Genomic DNA, 21241 nt, shown 5'->3' on the forward strand with positions numbered 1-21241 from the left:
TTAATTCATCAAACAATTGTAGCACACTGAATTAAATGAAACAAACAATACTCAAAACTTAATATATTATTCGTCCATATAACAATGTCAGCTGCCACATAGGTAACTTTAATCCTATTAAGTTTAAAATCTATTGTTTAATCGATATTTCAAAATGATTTTATAATGAATTGGTTCATCCATTAATTGAATCTACTTGGAATCCATTGAACAGCCACATAAAAATAATGGCATTTTTTTCTAATTAATTTTAAACAAACTATTAGTTTTGAGACCATTTTTTAGGTTTTATCTGCTTAGTCAATAGTTATAATCTTCCAGATTAAGATTTTAATTTATTTTAAATAACTAAAGATTAAATGTTAAGTTTCACACATTGTCAAAATTTGAAAAATATGATCTTACAAACTTTTTATGTTGCCACGGTTAGTTCAAGGACAATTGCACGGATATCTACATTTAAATAGCTACTAAGGCATTTTATCTATCTAAAATAAGCGTATTATTGTTTTCTAATGCAATATTATTGGGCACTCGTAGGTTAAAGACTCCCCCCTATCCTTTACGTCGTAATCTATAACAACTTAGCGGTAAAAAATAACATGGCACTTTTAAAATCAAATTCTTGATTTATATATGTCGACATTTTACATAGTATATGGCTGAATTTTTTTTTTAAACACAAGTTTTTAATTTGAAGAGTCACTTAAAAGGCATTATATCTTACGATAAAAGTTTAACGGAAATCCATTAATAAAGAGATCACGATTAATATAAAGTGAGGTTAAGTTGTTAGGACCAATTAGAAAACTAATTCATTTGGTTTGGTTTTGAGATAACTTAAACTCGAGGAAACTGAAGGACTGAAAACCAATAAAAGTTGTATCAATGTGTAATTGAATTTGAAATTGTGGGAATTGTAATAATATAAACTGTACAAGCTAGACGTACCCCATTGGTGCACCCAAAAAGTAGTTATAAAATGTAATTTCATCAGCCTATCCCATGGCTGGGCACTGTCAATCGCAGGAAACCCTTTATTTGAGCATAGACCCACCACGTTGCTCTAATGCGGCTAGGTGAAGTTTATCGATTCTATCATTTGCTAGCGACAATAATCGGTATCGCATGCTAAATGTGCTCTCACAGCCAATCTTCGTGCTGGTACAGAGAATTGTGAACGGAAAACCCCAATACCTAACGATTCATGAATCCAGGATCATGCGATCCGTAGTTCAATACGAGGAAGCTGCAGAATTTTATTATCAATTTATAACTTAAGGAAAAGGAACTTAAGAAAGTTATTAAGTTTATTGTCTATGAGCGGTTTTCAGTCCATTTTAGGTAGAGTTTTGTAGGGTAATATAAAATTCTATCAATGCTCTATTGATAGAATTTTATATCTATGATGCAAGTTGATAAGTTTAATGAATCAAAATCATAACCCAGGGTGTTGGTATTACAAGCTAAAGTACACATGCTGCGAATAATCTGTAAATCTAATATACTATATTAGTTATAGTAAGAAATTATAGACATAAAAGTAGCTAATGTAATATGGACCATGATCATTTTTTTTATTCAATAGAGTCAATCACATTGAATAACCGAATTTATCGCAGCAGGAATTATCAAAATACAAACGAAAATCTGTTAGCCAATAAAAAAACCTATATTATTATCAATTAATAAATTTATTATGTTTGTATTGTTCAAAAATTGGCCCTGATCCATGTCACTGTTGGAGGCTAAACAAATATTTTTTTTTGCGACAGCATGCGTGCTTGAGCAATGTAAACGGTATCAAACTTCTAGTTCGCGGATTATAGTATTCAAGAATTTAATGGAGACAAATTCCCATAAAGTGTTGTACATGTACTAGAAGTTTTCTTTGTTTTTCCTCGAGTTAAAGTCCTGCGTTCGTGGGGTGGGTAATAAGGGTAAGATTACGTCAAGGCTGGGGGTGTGGAGATGGTGGGGATGCGGGGTGGTACGCGCTGTGCACGAGGCGCTCATCGCACGTCGGTGAGGTTGCTCTTGTCGCCGAATAGCTTGACGAGTTGCTCCTCGTAATCGTCGATGTTGCGCTTCATTATCTCCATGCACGGACCCAGCAGACGTTCGAATGTTTCCACGTCCAGGACTGTGGAATAGTTTAAAGTTTATGAAAGGATTTTAAACAGGATAGAAATTTATTTAACAAAAAAATTCAAGTAGGCCAAATATAAGCACTTTTGAAACGTCAAGTCTGTCTGTTCGTAGTGACTCTACCACCGGTTTGGAAGACACATTCTACCGAGAAGTAGTCGGCAAGAAACTCAGCAGTTGGTGTTTTTCAACATCAACTTTATCAAATCAAGCCATTATCGGCCCACTACAGTGCCTCCTTCCACAAGCGGGATGGTGGACTCCACACGCAATTGGGAACATTACGGAGAACTTTTAGGCATGAAATCCTCAACATTTATTTTGATTGCTTTAAAATTGTATGAATCAACCTTGAACACTATGTGCTTCCGCTTCGACAAAAAAATATGCAACTACCACTTTGTTAGAAAATGTGGGTGCGACTCGATATACTGAATAAATCTGCGTAACCCTTTCGAGTTTACAGGCGTGATGCTTTGTTGATTGATGGCGTAAACAATGCATATTTATGACGAGTTTCGTTGTCTGTCTCCGAAACATTTCATTAGATCTATATGTAATTTAAATGGGTTCTATAGATGCACGAAACTACATAACAAAAATTAAATCATCATTGACCACCTCCTTTTAGAAGTCGTTAAATAAAATAGCAGGGGACCGATCTAGTATTTTTTCTTATGAGATTAAATATTTATAAATAAATATACTACGACAACACACACATCGCCATGCAGCCCCAAAGTAAGCGAAGCTTATGTTATGGGTACTAAGATGTATATTTTTTAGAATACTATACATATAAATACTTATAAAATACAGATGAAACACCCAGACACTGAAAAACATTCATGTTCATCTCACAAACATTTTCCAGCTGTGGGTATCGAACCCACGGCCTTGGACTCAGAAAGCAGGGTCGCTGCCCACTTTTTTCGCCTTTGTCGCTGCGGATTATTTTCTAATGCGAGAAATTAGTGACAACTATCAAAAAAAATCTTCAGCAGGCAAATAGAATTTAGTATCGCTATCCTTCTCCTACTTTACCCTGTTTATAAGGATAGCATTACTAAATTCAATGTAACGAACGAAAGAATTAGACTTAGTTTTGGGCGATCAGCAAGTATTGATCGTTCAATAGTTCAAATCACTTTTTCTACTTACATGCAACCTTGGTAGCTCCAACAGCGTAGGCGGAAGCTGCTCGAGGTTTGTGGGTGACCAGAGCTAGTTCACCAAAGTATCCACCTTTTCCTGTTACAAGTAAGAAATAACACTGGTGATTTGTCGTTCATTTTTCGCAAACAGTTCTGAGCTAGAATCTTTATCTAGGTTTTCCCACACATAACATAAGTGATGCCGTTGAAATCGGAATGTGAGGTAATGTACAATTAATGTCTTTCTTTTTATGTACCGTTTAATTGATTAGTTTTTTGATTATCGCCTCTTTCATTCGTAGCCCATAAATTATTCATCATCATCAAGTCAACTACGATGACGATGTTTTATTAATGAAAAACGTATAGCGTTTGATCCAGCGCTAATTCCCGCCATAACGTGTGATGTGTATGCTTTCACAGTTTACATTTACTAAGTTAGCACAAACTGAAGTAAACGTCGTGTTATGAGTGAAAGACTCACCTAGGCGTTTGATCCCGAGCTCGTTTCTATTACAAGCGCGATGTGTAAGCTTTCATAATCGTCTTTTACTCAGTTACCACATACCCGCGGGCGTATATCCCTTAATCTGGGAAGACCAATATACCTTGTTTTATGAATAACAAACCTACCTAGGCGTTGATCTCTTGCTCTTTCCATAATCAACCTTTGATTGTAAGTTGACTTTTAAACAAGCAACTATTTGTATTTTTTTTTTTTTTATATTAATAGCGGGCAAACGAGCAAGTGGGTCACCTGATGGTAAGTGACAACCGCCGCCCATAAACATCTGCAGCACCAGAGGAGCCACCGATGCGTTGCCGGCTTTTAAGGAATTTGTTTATCCGCCTCTTGAATTAACTAAACCTTAGTATAAAACTAAACCTGATGAAAAGCTTTTTGGCGCAATAGTGAGCGTTGTGAATTTAAGAGGGAAGTCGCGGTTTCGATTCCCGGTAGAGACAATAAGGGAATTTATAATTTCTGAATTTTCTCTGGTCCTGTCTGGTGGGAGGCTTTCTTTGGTTGTACCTAGTTTATTTATTTAGTCCATTACAATGTTATATAGATTACATAATTATTATATTTTTCAAAACGAATGTCAATCTAATGTTTACATTTGAAATGGAACCCTGTGAGGGCGCTGTAACCAGATTGAGAGGCGGTGTTACCACCCTACCGACAAAGACGTGCCGCTAAGCGATTTAGTGTTACGGTGCAATTTCGCGTAGAAAATGATTAGGGGTATGAGTCCCATACTCCCTAACAGGTTAGCCCGCTACCATCTTACACGTTACTTACCACCAGGTGAGATTGCAGTCTAGGGCTAGCTTGTAGTGGAATAAAAAAAAAAGCTCTCCAAAGAACAATAAACGTTGTGCTATGAATGAGACCCACCTAGGCGTTTGATCTCGTGCTCGTTTCCATCGTCACGCGCGATGCGGATGCTGACGGAGCCGTCTTCCACGAAGTACATGCCGTCGGCCATGTCTCCCTGCCTGATGATGAGCTCGCCGTCGATCAAAGTGCGCGGCAGTAGGGCATCCGCGAGATTGGCGCGCTCGTAAGACTGAAAAAAAAACCCAGTAATTGAATATGAGGTGTACGATGTTTATCCCTGCAAAAATAACTGTCTTTATTATTTAATTTACAATCATCTTCTTTATCGCATCAAGCCATTACCGGGCCACTACAGGGTGCGGATCTCCTTGCATAATGAGAAGAGTTTTAGGCCGTAGTACAGTACGCTGGCCCAAGGACTTGCTTCCTTCCTTTGAGAATCTTTATGAAGAACTCTCAGGCATGCATGTTTCCTCACGACGTTTTCCTTCACCGTTAGAGCAGGTGATATGTTAATTCAAAATTCAAAATTCAAAAAATTCAAAATTCAAAATTCAAAATTCATTTATTTCAAGTAGGCCTAATACAAGCACTTTTGAAACGTCAAGTCTGTCCGTGTGTAGTGACTCTACCACCGGTTCGGAAGGCAGATTCTACCGAGAAGAAGCCGGCAAGAAACTCAGCAGTTGCTCTTTTCCAACATCAAAAATTTACATTTTATATTTTAACATTCATTTTTCTATCTTGTGAGAGATGAAAGCGGAGCCGGATGCTTCCAAGCAACCTTGTCATTAAGAAACTCATCAATTGTATAATAACCTCGCTGTAATAAATGTGTTTTAACACATTCTTTAAACTTATGGATTGGTAGGTCCAAAATTACCTTAGGAATCATATTATAAAAGCGTATACTCAATCCCACAAATGACTTCTGCACCTTTCGCAGGCGATATGCAGATGTCACTAATTTATGACCATTTCTTGTAAGTCGACTGTTTATATCCACTTTTTGTTTATAAAGACTAATATGTTGTCTTACAAATACTATATTGTTATAAATGTATTGTGAGGCTACCGTAAGTATACCAATTTCTTTAAATTTTTCACGGAGGGATTCACGTGATTTAAGTTTATATATTGACCGTACAGCTCTTTTCTGCAATATGAATATAGTTTCAATATCAGCAGCTTTGCCCCATAATAAGATCCCGTAAGACATCACACTATGAAAGTACGCGAAGTAAACAAGTCTTGCTGTTTCTACGTCAGTAATCTGTCTAATTTTCCTGACGGCGTAGGCAGCCGAGCTTAGTTTACCTGCTAGTGTATCTATATGGGTACCCCACTGAAGCTTACAATCCAAGGTCATGCCCAGAAAAACTGTGGAATCTTCCATTTTTAGTGATTCTCCATTTATTATTATATTTTTATTAACTTTCTTTACATTTGGTAAAATAAATTCCACACACTTAGTTTTTTTTGCATTTAAAAGTAAATTATTGACAGTAAACCAGTGCGACACATGCGACATAGCACGGCTCACATCGTCAGAGTTGTCTCTTCCTCTATCAGTTTTAAAAATTAGAGATGTATCATCAGCAAACAGTACAATGTCACAGGTTTCACTGACATGGTGTGGTAGATCATTTATATACACCAAAAATAGAAAGGGACCCAAGATTGAACCCTGTGGGACACCCATTGACGTAGCCGACCCCTGCGACTTAATGTCTTTTATGCAAACCCTTTGGGTTCTGTCACTGAGATAAGAGGCAACCAAATTTAGTGCAACGTTTTTGATACCATAATGGGCTAGTTTAAGAAGCAAGGTTTTATGATCGACACAATCGAATGCTTTGGATAGATCACAAAAAACACCAATGGCATTCTGCGAACGTTCCCAGGCATCGTACACATGTTTTAAAAGTTTAGCGCCTGCATCCGTGGTGCTACGACCTTTAGTAAAACCGTACTGCTCCGGATGTAGTAAGTTATTTACATTGAAGTGATTCAAAAGTTGATTTAATATAATTTTTTCAAAGACCTTACTAAGAGCTGGTAAGATTGAAATGGGTCTGTAATTGTTAATGTCGTTTTTATTGCCAGATTTAAATAGAGGTATAAGTTTACTATGTTTCATTAAATTTGGAAAAGTACCTCTATCAACACATTCATTAAAAAGTATGGCTAAGTAAGGGGCAATAACGTCTATAATGTTAGATATTACCATTACAAACATACCCCATAAATCACCGGTTTTTTTCTGTTTCAACAACTTAAAATTCTTTATTATATCATATGCAGATATATGTTTAAAATTAAATAAAACGTTGCACTCATTAACGTTGTTCCTCAATAAACTCTGAGCTGCAGTAGGTGAAGAATTAAGTGAATCAGTCAACAAAATAGGAACACTCTGAAAAAAGTTTTCAAAGGTACTTGCAACCTCACTGTCAGCGGTAACTTTATTATCATTAATAATTAATTCAAAGTTTACGTTGCGAGATTTAGCTTTCCCAGTTTCATTATTAACAATTTTCCAGGTTGTTTGTACTTTGTTATCCGATTTTATGATTTGATCCTTAAAGTCGTCGCTATGACTTAGCATGAAAGCAAACGTTCTTAAACGTTTTAGAGTACATTTTTACGTGTTGTAGGAAAGCTGGAGTATGGTTATATTGTTTTTCACCATAGAGCTCATACAAATTATCTCTACTTTTGTATATGCCAATAGTTGCCCAATCGCTAAACTTTATTTTTTTATTGAAATCTATATGTTTGAAATTGAATATTTTGTTAAATTCATTTTCTATAATATTAAAGAGCGTACCATAAATGCTGTCAGGATGACCGTTCTTAAAGACAAGGGCAGGAATTTTGGATGATATTTCACCTTTGAATCGCGTCAATTTGCTCTTAGTTATCGGCCTACACTTGACGATATGTTTATCTTTGTTTATATTATTCAAAACAGTAATTTGTTGGCCACAATGATCTGATCTTAAGTTGGTTATTATCGATTTACCTAAGATATCACAGTTGAGAAAAATATTATCTAAACACGATGCTGAGGTTGCTGTGATTCTAGTAGGTTCACTAAAAGCATAATTTAAATTAAAACATTTAAATAAGTTTAGCAACCTAGTCGTAGTTGCATTACTAAGTAAAATATCAACATTAAAATCCCCGCATACTATTGCTTTTTTTGTGGATACAGACAATCGCTTAAGCACATCTTCCATTACATCCTCAAAAAGGCTAAAATCACCTGAGGGGGGACGATATACACACACTATTATAAATCGCTCCAGCTCCACACAAGATAGTTCTACAGTGCGTTCAACAGAAAGACTAACTATGTCTTTTCGCTCCTTACAAGTTATATTATTGTGTACAAAAATTAAGGACCCACCATGAATTGCAGTCCTTCTGAAGAACACACTTGACATTTTGAAATTCCTTAAGATAACTGCTGGATGTGCACCAGTGAGCCAATGCTCAGTAATACACAGAATGTGTATATTGAGTTTTTCCACAAACAGTTCTATTTCAATTTCTTTGCCGGTTAAGCTCTGTATATTTTGATGTACAATGTTCATATTGGAGAGCTTCTCCGTTGTCTGGCTATCTAGTTTAAATAATTATAAGAAATTTTCTTAGTACTTGAACAAGTACTTGGGTCATTATCAGAAATATTGGTACCTAAAGTACAATTTGTAAAGTTGTCAATAGACTTAGTTACAACACTTGTAACTGTATCATTTAAATTGTAAGCTAATAATGAGGCTATATGTTGCTTACATTTTTTTGACAGATAAAAAGTATCCCTAGTCAATAACAGTGGTGAAATAAATTTATTCACATCAAAATAAAAAACTGCCTCACTATGACGGCATGCCAAGTTATAAATTAATAAATTTAAATTATAAATTTGCTTATTTCGCTTAGAACTAAGTGTGCCACAGTACGGAAAGGCACACATAACAAATCTACATTTAGATTTTTCATGCAAAGCCAGCAATTTTTCTACACATCTTATAATTTGTGTCTTTTTTACATTTAAGCTGTCTCCTAACAAAAATATAACATTTTTATTTACATCTAAACTGTCTATGTTCAAACTATCAATAAGATAGTCTAAATTAGCCCCCGGTGAACATCTATTAGTCACTGAGTGATCTAGGTAACAGTTCATAATAGGACCAAAACCTTTACCTAGCTTGTCTGAAATTACTAAAGTGTGTTTTTTATGCTTACTTGATAAATTATAATCTAAGGATGTAGTGACAGGAATAATACTTTCACACTGCTCTTGGCAGGTCTCTAGCTTATTAGAGGACAAAATACTACTACTTAAGTCTAGGTTAGCCGTAGGTATATCTTGAGAACATTGACATTTATTTGCCAGTGACTCAAAACGAGCCATATTGTAGGTACCTAGAGCTAGAATAGAATTGTTGAGATTTGAACTCGGCACCCCGAATGTGAATCCGAAGTCCTAACCAATGGGCTATCACTGTATTTGCAAAACAATCCTATTATCTAAGGAACGGTAACAAGTGTTTTAGTTAAAACTGTGTTACATAAAAACAAAGGAAAAAAAATTGAAATATGAAATATGAAAATAACTATTGTATTTAACATTTATCTCTACAAAAATGTTAGCGTAGCCATGAGATTTTGGTAGAAGAGATATCGTTTTTTAGTGTATCTAATTTAAGTAAAAATTTCGTCATAGCCAGGAAAGGAGAAACCAAAACGCGAACTAAATTAAGCCAATGGTCCCAATTCTTGAAAGTCTAACAACAAAGTTATTTATAGCAAAAGGATAGCACTATTTATAGAATTCGATGTATCGATTAAGTTTAATTTAGAGACTGGCCTTAAAGATTTTGTAAGCTTATGCGTAATTCAGATTGGCCAAAACTACTGCATCGAATTAGGTATCAAATGCTAAGTCCCGTTCCCTGATCGACAGATTTATTAATTCATTGTATTGCTTGTTAATGTGCGTATCAAAGCGCCACAACAAAAAAGATTAGGCCTAAGCCTTCCTATACATCCCTACTAATATTATAAATGCGAATGTAAGTTTGTTTGTTACGCTTTCACGCAAAAACTACTGAACCGATCATCATGAAACTTTGGAAACTTAACTTAGGTAATAGAAGTAATATAGGATACTTTTTATCCCGAAATTAAGCTCAGTTCCTTTGGGAGAGGTGATGAAAAAATTTGACGATTTTACACAGGGACTATATACGAAATGATAGAAATTTTCTTCGTTAATCTTAGCATATAAATCAAGCGATTTCGATCCGTCCTATAACGATCACTATTTTTTGAAAGTGATAGGAGCTGAGACTGGTCAGACAGTTCTTTTCAGATATTGTTTACGCGAAAAGTTTTTTTTTTTTTTATAAGTTTATTCAACTTAAAAATAACAATAAATAGAATAATTACTAGATCATAATGATCTGCAGTTCAATTTTGTATACAGCAAGTAATTACGAAATTATATTTAAGGATTAGTAAATATATTTCATAAGGAAAATCGCCCTGTAAAAAATTAAATGAAAAGAAGCACATTTATTTTTACATACAAACGAATTTTAAACATTTTAAGCGTTTACTTTTGACAAGCCTATTGAAGATAAACACCGAGACGCGCATAGTACCTAGGCTACGTGACGCCTACCTAATGACATGATTAGAATTTTGCATGTGACGTTAAGGCTGTATCTGTTACCTTCAGTGAAAACTATCGCAGTGGTTTACTCAAAAACTATTAGGATTTCGGTTTCACAGATAAGTCTCAGAGACATTACGTAATGTACCTCTAAAGCCTGTCGAGTATTATTTCGGTTTTCATTTAGACGTTTTATAGACGCGCCTTAAGGATTAAAGTTGTTAATTTATTTATTTATTAGTAATCTAACAGCGTTACAAATTATTTTGGTTAAAGGTTTATCTTATTACTAAAATAAGGCCAAAACTAGATTACAAACTGTGACAATAAAGCAATAGCAACTAAGCTTCACTTGAGCGTTGCTTCCAAGTTACACTGAGAAAATAGAGCGACCGTTGATGCACCTTTGAGATTGCTTGATTAAAATAATTAAAAATTCAGTTATTCTTAGTGGCCGGGTCACACAGTATTATAACAACCGGCTAAGTGTGAGTTGCGCTCGTTGATCAAGGGTTCCGTACCACCGTACAATATTTAATTATTTGTTTAATTTACAACTACAAATATGTAGTTTTAAATTAACAAGGGCACAGGTCTCTTCTCAGTATTATTATTATTATTATTAAAACTCTTTATTTGTATACCACAACATTAACATATTTAAAATATAACAAAAACAGAAACATCGAAAGAAGTAGTAATACAAAAGGCGGCCTTATCGTATGAGAAGTATGAGAAGGGCTTAGGCATTAGTCTACCACGCTTATTAGGAACTAAGAAACATTTGTAATATCAATACCACCAACTTTATTTAAGCGATTAAAAGTGTATTAATTGCTTAGACGGTGTATGGAAACATCGTAACTGGCATGCGTCAGAGATCTCCATAATGTTCTCAAAGGCGTGTAATGTCTACCAATCCGCACTAGGTTAGCGCGGTGGACTACGTTGTATAAACCCTTCTAACCCGTGTCCTGGAGAGGACCGTTGATGGTCTGGTAATAACGGTGAAACCATCTTGCGGTTATTCGAAAATTGAATGGTTGTGTATTTGATGTACTATATCATCTTAGAACACAAATCAAAGTTAAGCGTTAACATGACCTAGATTTTGTTTTAAAACGAAGTCAGTATTAATTTTGGTATTGTATTTTATAATTTGGATATAATTTGGTTTATTTTCAAATTGAACTATTCCATGTAATAGGTAGTCGTATAAACACATCATCAGTATCCCATAACAATCCTAAATGACTAATGGCCTCTCCCAACGAGAGGGTTTGCCCATAATTTAAACTTTATTTATTTATTTCATTATTTTTATTTATCTATTTAATTTGCCGTATCGTCACTCGGGTCTCAGCTGAAAATCAGCGGCATGCATGTACCTAAAATGCATAGCAAATGCATGACAAAATACACCCTTTCTGTCTGGTGTTACACAGACATTGTTACTATATTATTATAAGATGTATACTGTTTGTAACATTTAACATGAATAAATGTATTTTCTTTCTTTGAGGCCCCCTGACACAGGTATTTTGATGCTTAGGAGGTCTCCACAACATGTATCATTTACAAATGTAAGAAACGAAATAAACGATTTTTTTTTATTGTTCTTTCTTTCATAATAACCACGCTGGGCAGAAGAATTGGTGATCGCAGTAGATGTTAGTAGTATCAGAGGACGCTGTCCGTTCTCAGTTATATTCCCTAAGTCGCCTCGTACGACAGCCGAGGGATTTGGAGGGGTGGTGACAACCGTGTTCTGATCTACCGTCACCATAAAGCAGATTACGACCTTATTAGGAAAAACGAAACTCGAGCTAAGAAATAATGAAATTCACGAGGTACCCGCACGAACAACGTCTTTCATGTAAATCGCGTGATATAATTGTAGAAAAATGCAAATCATGAAGGCACTCATCTATTTATACACTGTATATCACCAACTGGCATAGCCACCAGTGACGTCAGACCCGAATGACAGAAGACTGGAAGGCCAAACTGCCAACGTCATAGATGTGAAGATAAATAAATTATTATATTTCGTGCATACGTTGCCTTCTAAGGGACTTACTACCATCGTTTTAAGCGGCATTATTATAAAATTACAGTTTATTTGACAGACCTTGACATTCTTAAAAAATAAGGATTAAGATTCTGAAACAAAATGCCAACATAATCAAAATAATACTTATGGTTTAAGCGATGGTAAATTTTGATGTTTGCATTCTCAAAACGGCGATAGTCTTGTGATTAGAGCATATTTTTTTTATTTAAGTAATTTAAATATCACTTGCTTTTGCTGAGAGTTCTTTATAATGTTCAGCGTGCGTGGTGGGCTACGGCATAAGCAGTTCTCATTCGGAGAGGTTACACGTGCCCTGTGCCTAATGGGCCTGTAAAGGGCCGGGAATGGGTTAATTCTATGATACCACATTTTGAGTACCACAAAATGTGGTTTTGAATTGAGAATTTAGAGACGGGCACGGGTGTTGGATATAGTAAATTTCGTTAGTCCGCGGTGACACAGACAATTTATTGACGTAAAAATATAATACCTAACAAATTTATGTCTGGCCCTAGAATCGAACCCAGAACCCCATGATTCATAGTCCGATGTGCTAGCAAATGGATCATCGAGGCCGTTTTTCTAATATCGAATCTACTAAAACAGACACGTTTGCTGTACGTCGTAATCTTCGTCATAGTTATTTTCGTAGTATATAATATTAACCGTAATGACTTTCGTATAGTAAATGACAACGTATGTACTCGTACTTGACATTAAAACCTCCAAGGCGATCCGTAATGGGGACAAACTGCAGGCACCTATGATTTGCTGGCATTTTCGTCTTGCGATATAATAATGATCGGATGAAGGGCTACTTTTTAACTAATAACGCAAAAACTTGATATAGCTTCTTTTGTTTTAAAGTGAATTAGTCGGGAGTGTTCTTAGCTTTGTTTGATGAAAATCAGTCCAAGATGGCCGCCGCCACAAAATGGCGGATTGCATAATTTTTCACAACTCCCTCAATATCACTAGGTATCAAATGAAAGTGCTTGACTAGAAGAATAATATAACAAATTTTAAATCCAATATGGTCGCCACCTCAAAATGGAAATTTATTTTCCCACAACTCTCTCATTCAAATGAAAAGGATATATTATATTAATAACCAATCGACGTTTGTGTCTTATAATGTTGGAGTGGCGAATCCGCAGTTGATGCAATTGATAGATCTTTAACTAGGTTGACAGACCGACGATAGCCGCTGGACGTAAACGGCAGGAAATTTTGGAACTTCGTAAAAAAGCACGATGTCGACACCCTCAGCCTAATTATGTCCCACCGCTGGGCACAGTCTTCCTCCTTCATAGGATTTTAGAGCATACACCCACTACGCTGCCCCAATCGGGTTCGTGAGCAAATACGAGTATTATAAACAGGTAGGTATTATAACAAGATTCGTATTGAAACATGCTATCCACTAGACCAACGATACAGTTATATCCAGCGGTGGACTTCAACCGGTTGACACGATGAACCCAGAACGCACGTTAAGAAAAAAAAAACGACTATACCATGCATACATGTTCTTAATATTTCTCTACAGATAGATAAGCTTTAGCCAACTTGAGGAAAGTAATAAATGACCGGCTAATCTGTACCTTAAATCAGAATTAAAAGTCTTATATATGAAGATAAGTGCCGTGTTTTAATGTTTTACGTGCTTGTGCAGCAGATACATTTAAAATTTCCGATTACGGCACGATAAGTGACGTCATGTGTCGCTTGGGGCAGTCTTATCGAGATATTATACGATATCTACACGTGAGACTGACCAATCCTATAATTACGTAACTATGAGTTTACGAGTCTTCTGGACGGAGAATATAGCTAATGTGAATTCGTTGAGAGTGTGAAATGTGGCATACACTTCATTTACGTGTTTATGAAGATTTCACTAGCGCAACGCTTCTACCCCCGTCATGGGAATTTTGGAAATTTATAAATTCTGAATTTTCCCTGGTCTGGGCTGGTGGGTCAACCGTGGCTAGTAACAACCCTATTGATAAAGACGTGCCGCTAAGCGATTTAGCGTTCCGGTACGATGTATTACTATTGTTAAATTATTTTTAAGATCATGTTATATTTAGGTTTTTTATGTTTCTTTTCTGTCTCTTTAAATTTGCATAATTTAATTTCCCATGTATTTAATTAGTGCAGTTAATGTTAACCGTACTGATTGAAAGAAAATTAGTAAAATCTTAGACCGCATCGTTGTTTACCAGCAGGTGAGATAGCAGTCAAAAGCTAACACACATACTAAAATAGTCTAATGCCAACCTAATGGTAAAATCTTGAATAAAATCAAATCAGACCTGGTCTGTTCTTAGTTAGATAAGTGCTAATAACATACGGCTTTATGGATACGAAAAAAGAAACTGGAGTAGTGAAGAGATTTCTTAAACAGTTAGTCAGTTGGCTGCCTATCCATCGACTGAAGTGAGTTTCGTTTATCTATTTAACTTTTCATGGCAATATTCAATCCAGCCAATTTTCTGTTAAAACAACGATAATCGCTTGAAGAAGGCAATTCGGCAAGCTTTAATCAGTCCACTGGAAACAATCGGAAAAGCTCTCGATTGTTAAGCTAAACGAATTCAGTGGATTGAAATTTTGAATCACAGCAACCGATTTCGTTTACAATTTTCTCAACCGTGTATCTGGCGATTACCTTTTTTTAAATACGATAAGGTATTTCGCTGGATTTTATTTTGAAAAAAAAAAAAAAAACATTTTTAAAAGGTAATCTAAAGCTACGAAATTTGCAAGCACGCGCGTCGAGATAATTTTGTGTACCATTTTCTCGTATTAATTCTACAGAGATAAAAAGAACCGTGAATATACTTATCTAATGCTGCACATCTTACCTCTTGACGTATGCATTTTAATGAGAGGTAGAGCTTTAAGGCATATTTGAAATGCACGCCAATACAATTTTTACATAGTTTTTTTATTGTTACATGGATAACGGATACACTGACAACAACGCAAGAGTGAATATTTTGAGCTAGCTCACGCGAGACGCTGCGTGTACCATTAAGCGAAAAGTTGTTTATTTCGTAAACGAATATATACGCTTGACGATGCGTACGCCACTCGTTATTTACATTTAAATAAATAAACACCGAATTTGGGCTCTGCCGCTGTAGGTTTAACTACAGTGTGTTGTGAAACAGGCCTTGCTAAAGTCATCTGGCAACTCTATAATATCGTAAACTCTATAATATGTTAGTTTATCGTTGGTACATACAGTCCTGTTTAACACACGATACATCTAGAAACTGGTACCAGTTCAGTGAGCATATCTCGCTAAAGCCTCAACGAAACTACTTTAGCAGACTTAATGATATATCACGGTCGAGTTTAGTACGGAGCTATACACGGAAGCCGGTTCGATTTTCACAGGCGACCGAGTTTTTAGTTCAAACTTCTGTAAACACACATGACCAACTACGAGTCTGAACCGTACCACTTAGTATTAATCAATACACGTATATCGTACGCATTTGTGTAAATATTATTAGGTATGTATGTAGCCATAGTGTACGTTTTCAACTAAGCAAACATCACATCCACGAATCTATCGTTTTATATGAAGGAACTAACGTCAAATCACTTAACTTTACAGTTGACTAAGTAAATCAGTAATGTATGGGCACTGTAATTATAAAAGCACACGTAAATAAACGCTAAGGCTTTTTTGTTGTCTTACTACGGTGGCCCGGTTCATATATCGAACGACTACTGTTCAAATATTGGATATAAACAAGCAGGCGTTATTTTGCGATAGTCCATATTCCATAATCATTATCATTACTTAGTTTAGTAACATGAGAAGTAGTAACTTCACTATTATTGAAATAGAATATTTATTTTGAGAAAGAATACTTGAGTCTATTCGCGTATAGAATTTAAAAAAATCTATTCATATTTCACAAATAAACGGGTTTTCTTTCAGCTTTACAGCTGTATGTGGGTTTTGCTTTAACTTTATTGAACAATCCATTTATTCTAATATTTTACACTCCTATTTTTTCTAACCGGTCTTATGTTTAGTTCCAACTCCAAGTATGTTTTAAATTTATAAACAAACCAAGCTTATAAAAAAACAATTATTTTCTTAAGCATTTAAAATAAACTTTACACTAAAAAGTGACGAAAAAGATTTTATTCAGACAGATAAGAAAAAATTAACTTTATATAAAGGGGATCGAACTTTATAGCCCTCCAAACATTCCTTATATTAAATTTGAGCAGCGTTGTGGTACTATGCGCAAAACCTCTCACCTTTACAAAAGAAGTCCTGTATCTAGCAGTAGGATGTCAATGGGCTGAAGAGAATTGATAACGGTTGGACTGAATTAACGGTTAGAATATCTTATAATAGAACTTCTTTGCCCTTACTTCATATTATGGTACTATACAATGTCTTCTTCTTGCTGGAAGACACACTTGTTGATTTGGTATATATATTTTTTAAAACCGACCAACAGCTGTTTGTCGTCAACGGAAATGATTTTTTTGGAGGAATAACCGTTCCTTTTCGGTCGGCTTCGGACGGATTTTAATCCCCTTTAAATCGCAAAGTCAGTAAGTCCCCGTAAACATCCACGTGATATCATTCCGGAACTCAGGCCCGGATTTGCATTAAGTGCCGCAAAGGGGCACCGGTACAAAAACCTAAAATAATGAAACGAAAATAAAACGATTCTTTTAATTCATACCTGTCTCATCTTATAACAATAGCTGGGCATAGATATTTCAGTCTTATTTTTGTATTGTAATGAAAAAAATAAAACAGCTATGAAATGTTAACTAGACTTTGAAACGTGAAGATCCGATGAAAAATGGATATACAATGAGTAACAGAATTGCGCAATAATACTGAAGGATGCATAAGTATATTGCATAAGGAATCACCCTGTAAAAATATTTAATCAAAAGAAACATATTTATTTTTATTACCATACAAACGAATTCAAAACACCCAAACAGTGTTTACTCATGACAAAACGACAAGACCGACACGCGCATAGTACCAACGCCACGTGACCTAATAAAGTGAGAGAAGTCACATGATTTTAGTCTTGCATGTGATGTTAGCGCTGTATCTGATTTCTTCAAGTACAATATAGTTTTCGCTGAAAGGATAACTTTATGGCAGCGGTTTACTCAAAACCTACTAGATTTTCGGTTTTACAGATAAGTCTCGAGACAGTACATAATGTACCTCTAAAATATTATTTCGGTTTTCATTTACACGTTGTATAAATATTGGCAGTAGACTTTCTAATTTTCCAAAATCATTGATTTCAAAATGTAATATTATTAAATCTAATAATCTGATGTAATAATTAGATTCGCCGCGTATTCCAATTATATATATATAAATAATATATATATACAAGAATTGCTCTTTTAAAGATATAAGATAATAGAACACACATGTCAATCCATGTGGAAAACCAAAACACCTGTAGAAACTAAAACGTAAAGCAAACATAAAAAGTAATATACACTCATATTATTGGCCATCAATGTTCTATTTCGATCATAATTTCTATTTACGTACTAAAATACATTAACGTACAAAGTCCGTGCCAATTCCCGGCTGAATAAATTGGGTTATTCAGGCCAATAGTCGATTTTGTAAATGTAAAAACGATAGAATGCGCTTCATACAGAAAACACGATAAGTTTTTTACTACATTAGTGATTGCCCACGGTGCAATTCTCAACTCATATCCATCGTTACAAGGTGGGGTTTAGTTGAATAAAGGTGGGATTTAGTTGAATAAAATGTGTATTAACTTGTTTCACGTTAGACGAATGTTTATTTTTTATTATTTTATATTTTTGGAAACTAAACGTGGCGCTCTTCCATTTAATGTCGAAACATTTCTTTAAAAAAAAATTACACTCAGTGTATGTCAGTGACATGCACAGGGTTTTTGACCACGGTATGCATAAAGGAAGATGCCATAAAATGGCAAAATCCTTCGCATATACGAGTACGAGTTATACAAAAGTTTTAGGGTTGGCAGAGCTTTTGTGCATGTATTGAAGTGCAAACCACTGCTCAGGGTACTGCGATGTAGGCAACGATAGCCGATTTATCAAAATCGGTTCGCTAACATAGCACAGCATTTCGGATTTTATGGCAGACGAATAGTTTTTTTTAATATATTAATTGTACTTCCGGAGACTACACGTTAATATTGCTCTATATTTGTAGTTTAATTGCAATTAATAAAAAACTAAAACTGCAAGACTGTATATCTATATATATCCATGTAAAATTAACATGGATGGTGATATATCTATATATATTATGTACATTTTATTCCACCAGGGGCGCCTGTGCATCACTTTCCTAGTACTGCTGTTTTAATTTTTTTTAATTTTTTTCAATATTTGATAATTAAATGAGCATTATGAGTCGTGCACTTTTGGATTTTCCAAATTTTTTTGTTTTTCGGTTTTTCGTATCTGCCATATTGAAATTATTGTGATGTCACATAGCCACGAACACTTGGGTCGTTGGCAGCCATTAACAGCCAAATGATTAAAATCGGTCCAATAGGGCTTCATAAAACTGTAATATCTTTATACACATGCATAGATTGTTAAACACATTAGCTTCCTGTAGGGTAAAAAAAGTAATTTCATCATCCCTAGAAGTATATTATCCAGAATGAGACAGCCAAATTAGGAATTCATTTATAAAAGGTGGCAGAAGTCATGCCATCTCTTTCGCACAATATTTGCACGACATTATTATGCGAAAGAGATAGCATGGCATCGATCCGCTTTTATCAATCTATTCTTTAATGGCACGGTTTATATTTATATACCCAATACACAATAGATTACAGACATACAATCTTAGTACTTATTATAAAGGAATAACGACGTACCTGTAAAGCCTTGAGCATGGGCACTTTGTCCAGCAGCTCTTCATACAGCTTGCGCTTCTTGAACGCGCTCTTGAGAAGGATGCGGCGGAAGGTGTGACGGTCCATGGCCCATAGTGCACCTGGCGATTGAGCGCGAACTGATGCGGCGCGCGGCATATTGTACATTAGCGCCAGCTCACCGAAAGAGCCTGATCCCTCGTATGTGTGAACCACCTGGGACGTCAGAGGTCAAGGTACAGTTGACATAAAAGTTTTTATCCCAGGACATGACCGCTGTGAAATGATGATAAAAGCCACGAGATAGGTTTGACTGAATCCCTGGTGAGTGCTGTTGACTTGTGAGTGGAAGGGCAATATGGCACTTTATAATTACTGAATTTGCCCTTCTGGTATGGTCTAGTGGAACCTATCTTTTTACTAGTTATCTAATCAGCTTGAACTGCACTCGCACCGGGTAAAAAGCGAAGATGCAGTTTAAAATGGAAGCGAGCTAACCTTTAACGGGTAACTGTATGAATGGGGCATCGTACCGATACGCTAAATCACTTCTTTTTTTACAGTACGCTTTATATTATAATGACAAGGTTGCTTGGAAGCATACCGCTCCGCTTTCATCTCACTAGATAGAAAAATGAATTTTAAAATGTAAAATGTAAATTGTTGATATTGGAAAAGAGCAACTGCTGAGTTTCTTGCCGGCTTCTTCTCGGTAGAATCTGCCTTCCGGACCGGTGGTAGAGTCACTACACACAGACAGACTTGACGTTTCAAAAGTGCTTATATTAGGCCTACTTGCTTTGATTATTGTGCTCAGGAACTTCACAATCTTGTTTCTTGTCCCTTTATGAAGTCATCCAGTTAACTTGTATGAAATGTTTTCATTCTTACACATTTCTGATATAGACCTAATAAGCTGTGCAACGCTGTTACGGGATTTTTGTATTTCCCGCCACATATACCTGGAGTACGTTACAGGCATGAGTGAATAGGCTTTTCCAGGCAAACACGCCCAAACTAGACCTAATCATTTCTCTCTGTCAGGCATGTTTGAGCGAAAGCACACTGTACGTTAAATCTATTGCGTCAGTTCACCGAACGAGCGTGAGCCGTGACATGTGTGAGCCGTTTGAGATTCATAGGCCATTTTATAATGGTTTTAGGTCCAAATAGATTTGTGACTGCCTGAGGTTTGGGAACATTCGCTAATTAGGTACGTCACATGTGAACAGCTGAAAAGCCGCGCGTGTTAAGTGCTAATGCATTTTCTGCGTATTCACAAACATTTAATAAATAAATATACTACGACAATATCATCGACATCGCTTTCTACCCCCAAAGTAAGTGTTTTAGGTACTTAGATGACTAATGCATATTTTGTTGAATATATACAGACACTGAAAAACAATAAAGTTCATGAAACAAACATTTTCCAGGAGGGTAATCGAACCCAGAGCCACCGCCACTCAGAAAGCAGGATTGGACTAGGAATCAATTTTGTCCAAATTACATTTATATCTCGATAAGGAACTCATGGATACGTCACATCGTTAGTAGTGATTCTATCATCGGTTCCGATGGCAGATGCTGCCAAGGAGGAGCGTTATAATGGTTACAAATGTCTCGCTATATTTCTGTTATTTAACCAGCACAGACAATAAATACAATTGAATCACATTCTATTATATTTATTGTCTGTGCTTAGTCGCTGAATAGCACGAGAAAAATATCAACGAATATGCTTTTACTGTACGATAAACACACACACACACACACACACACACACACACACTCACACACACACACAAACGGATACACAAACGGATTCAGCCACGGTGGCGACTATCCAAAGAGGTTTTATGAACTACATGGGATATATTATTATTGTGCACTTTTTTTTCTCCCACTCCCATTGTC

At 35.7% G+C, this 21241-nt stretch overlaps 1 protein-coding gene across 1 annotated transcript in view; it reads right to left on the reverse strand.

Moving 5' to 3' along the window:
* Positions 1-437: 437 nt before the first annotated feature.
* LOC120633173 (cAMP-dependent protein kinase type II regulatory subunit) overlaps positions 438-21241 on the reverse strand; it is a 33204-nt gene continuing 12400 nt past the window's right edge. The window contains exons 4-7 of the mRNA XM_039903304.1: positions 19328-19540; positions 4702-4873; positions 3310-3399; positions 438-2143 (exon numbers count right to left, since the gene is read on the reverse strand). Coding sequence (XP_039759238.1) covers positions 2013-2143; positions 3310-3399; positions 4702-4873; positions 19328-19540 — 606 coding nt within the window. The 3' untranslated portion in view covers positions 438-2012. The remainder of the gene's footprint in view (positions 2144-3309; positions 3400-4701; positions 4874-19327; positions 19541-21241) is intronic.

Source organism: Pararge aegeria, chromosome 21 (genome assembly GCF_905163445.1).
Source record: "Pararge aegeria chromosome 21, ilParAegt1.1, whole genome shotgun sequence".
Classification (NCBI taxonomy): Eukaryota; Metazoa; Arthropoda; class Insecta; order Lepidoptera; family Nymphalidae; genus Pararge; species Pararge aegeria.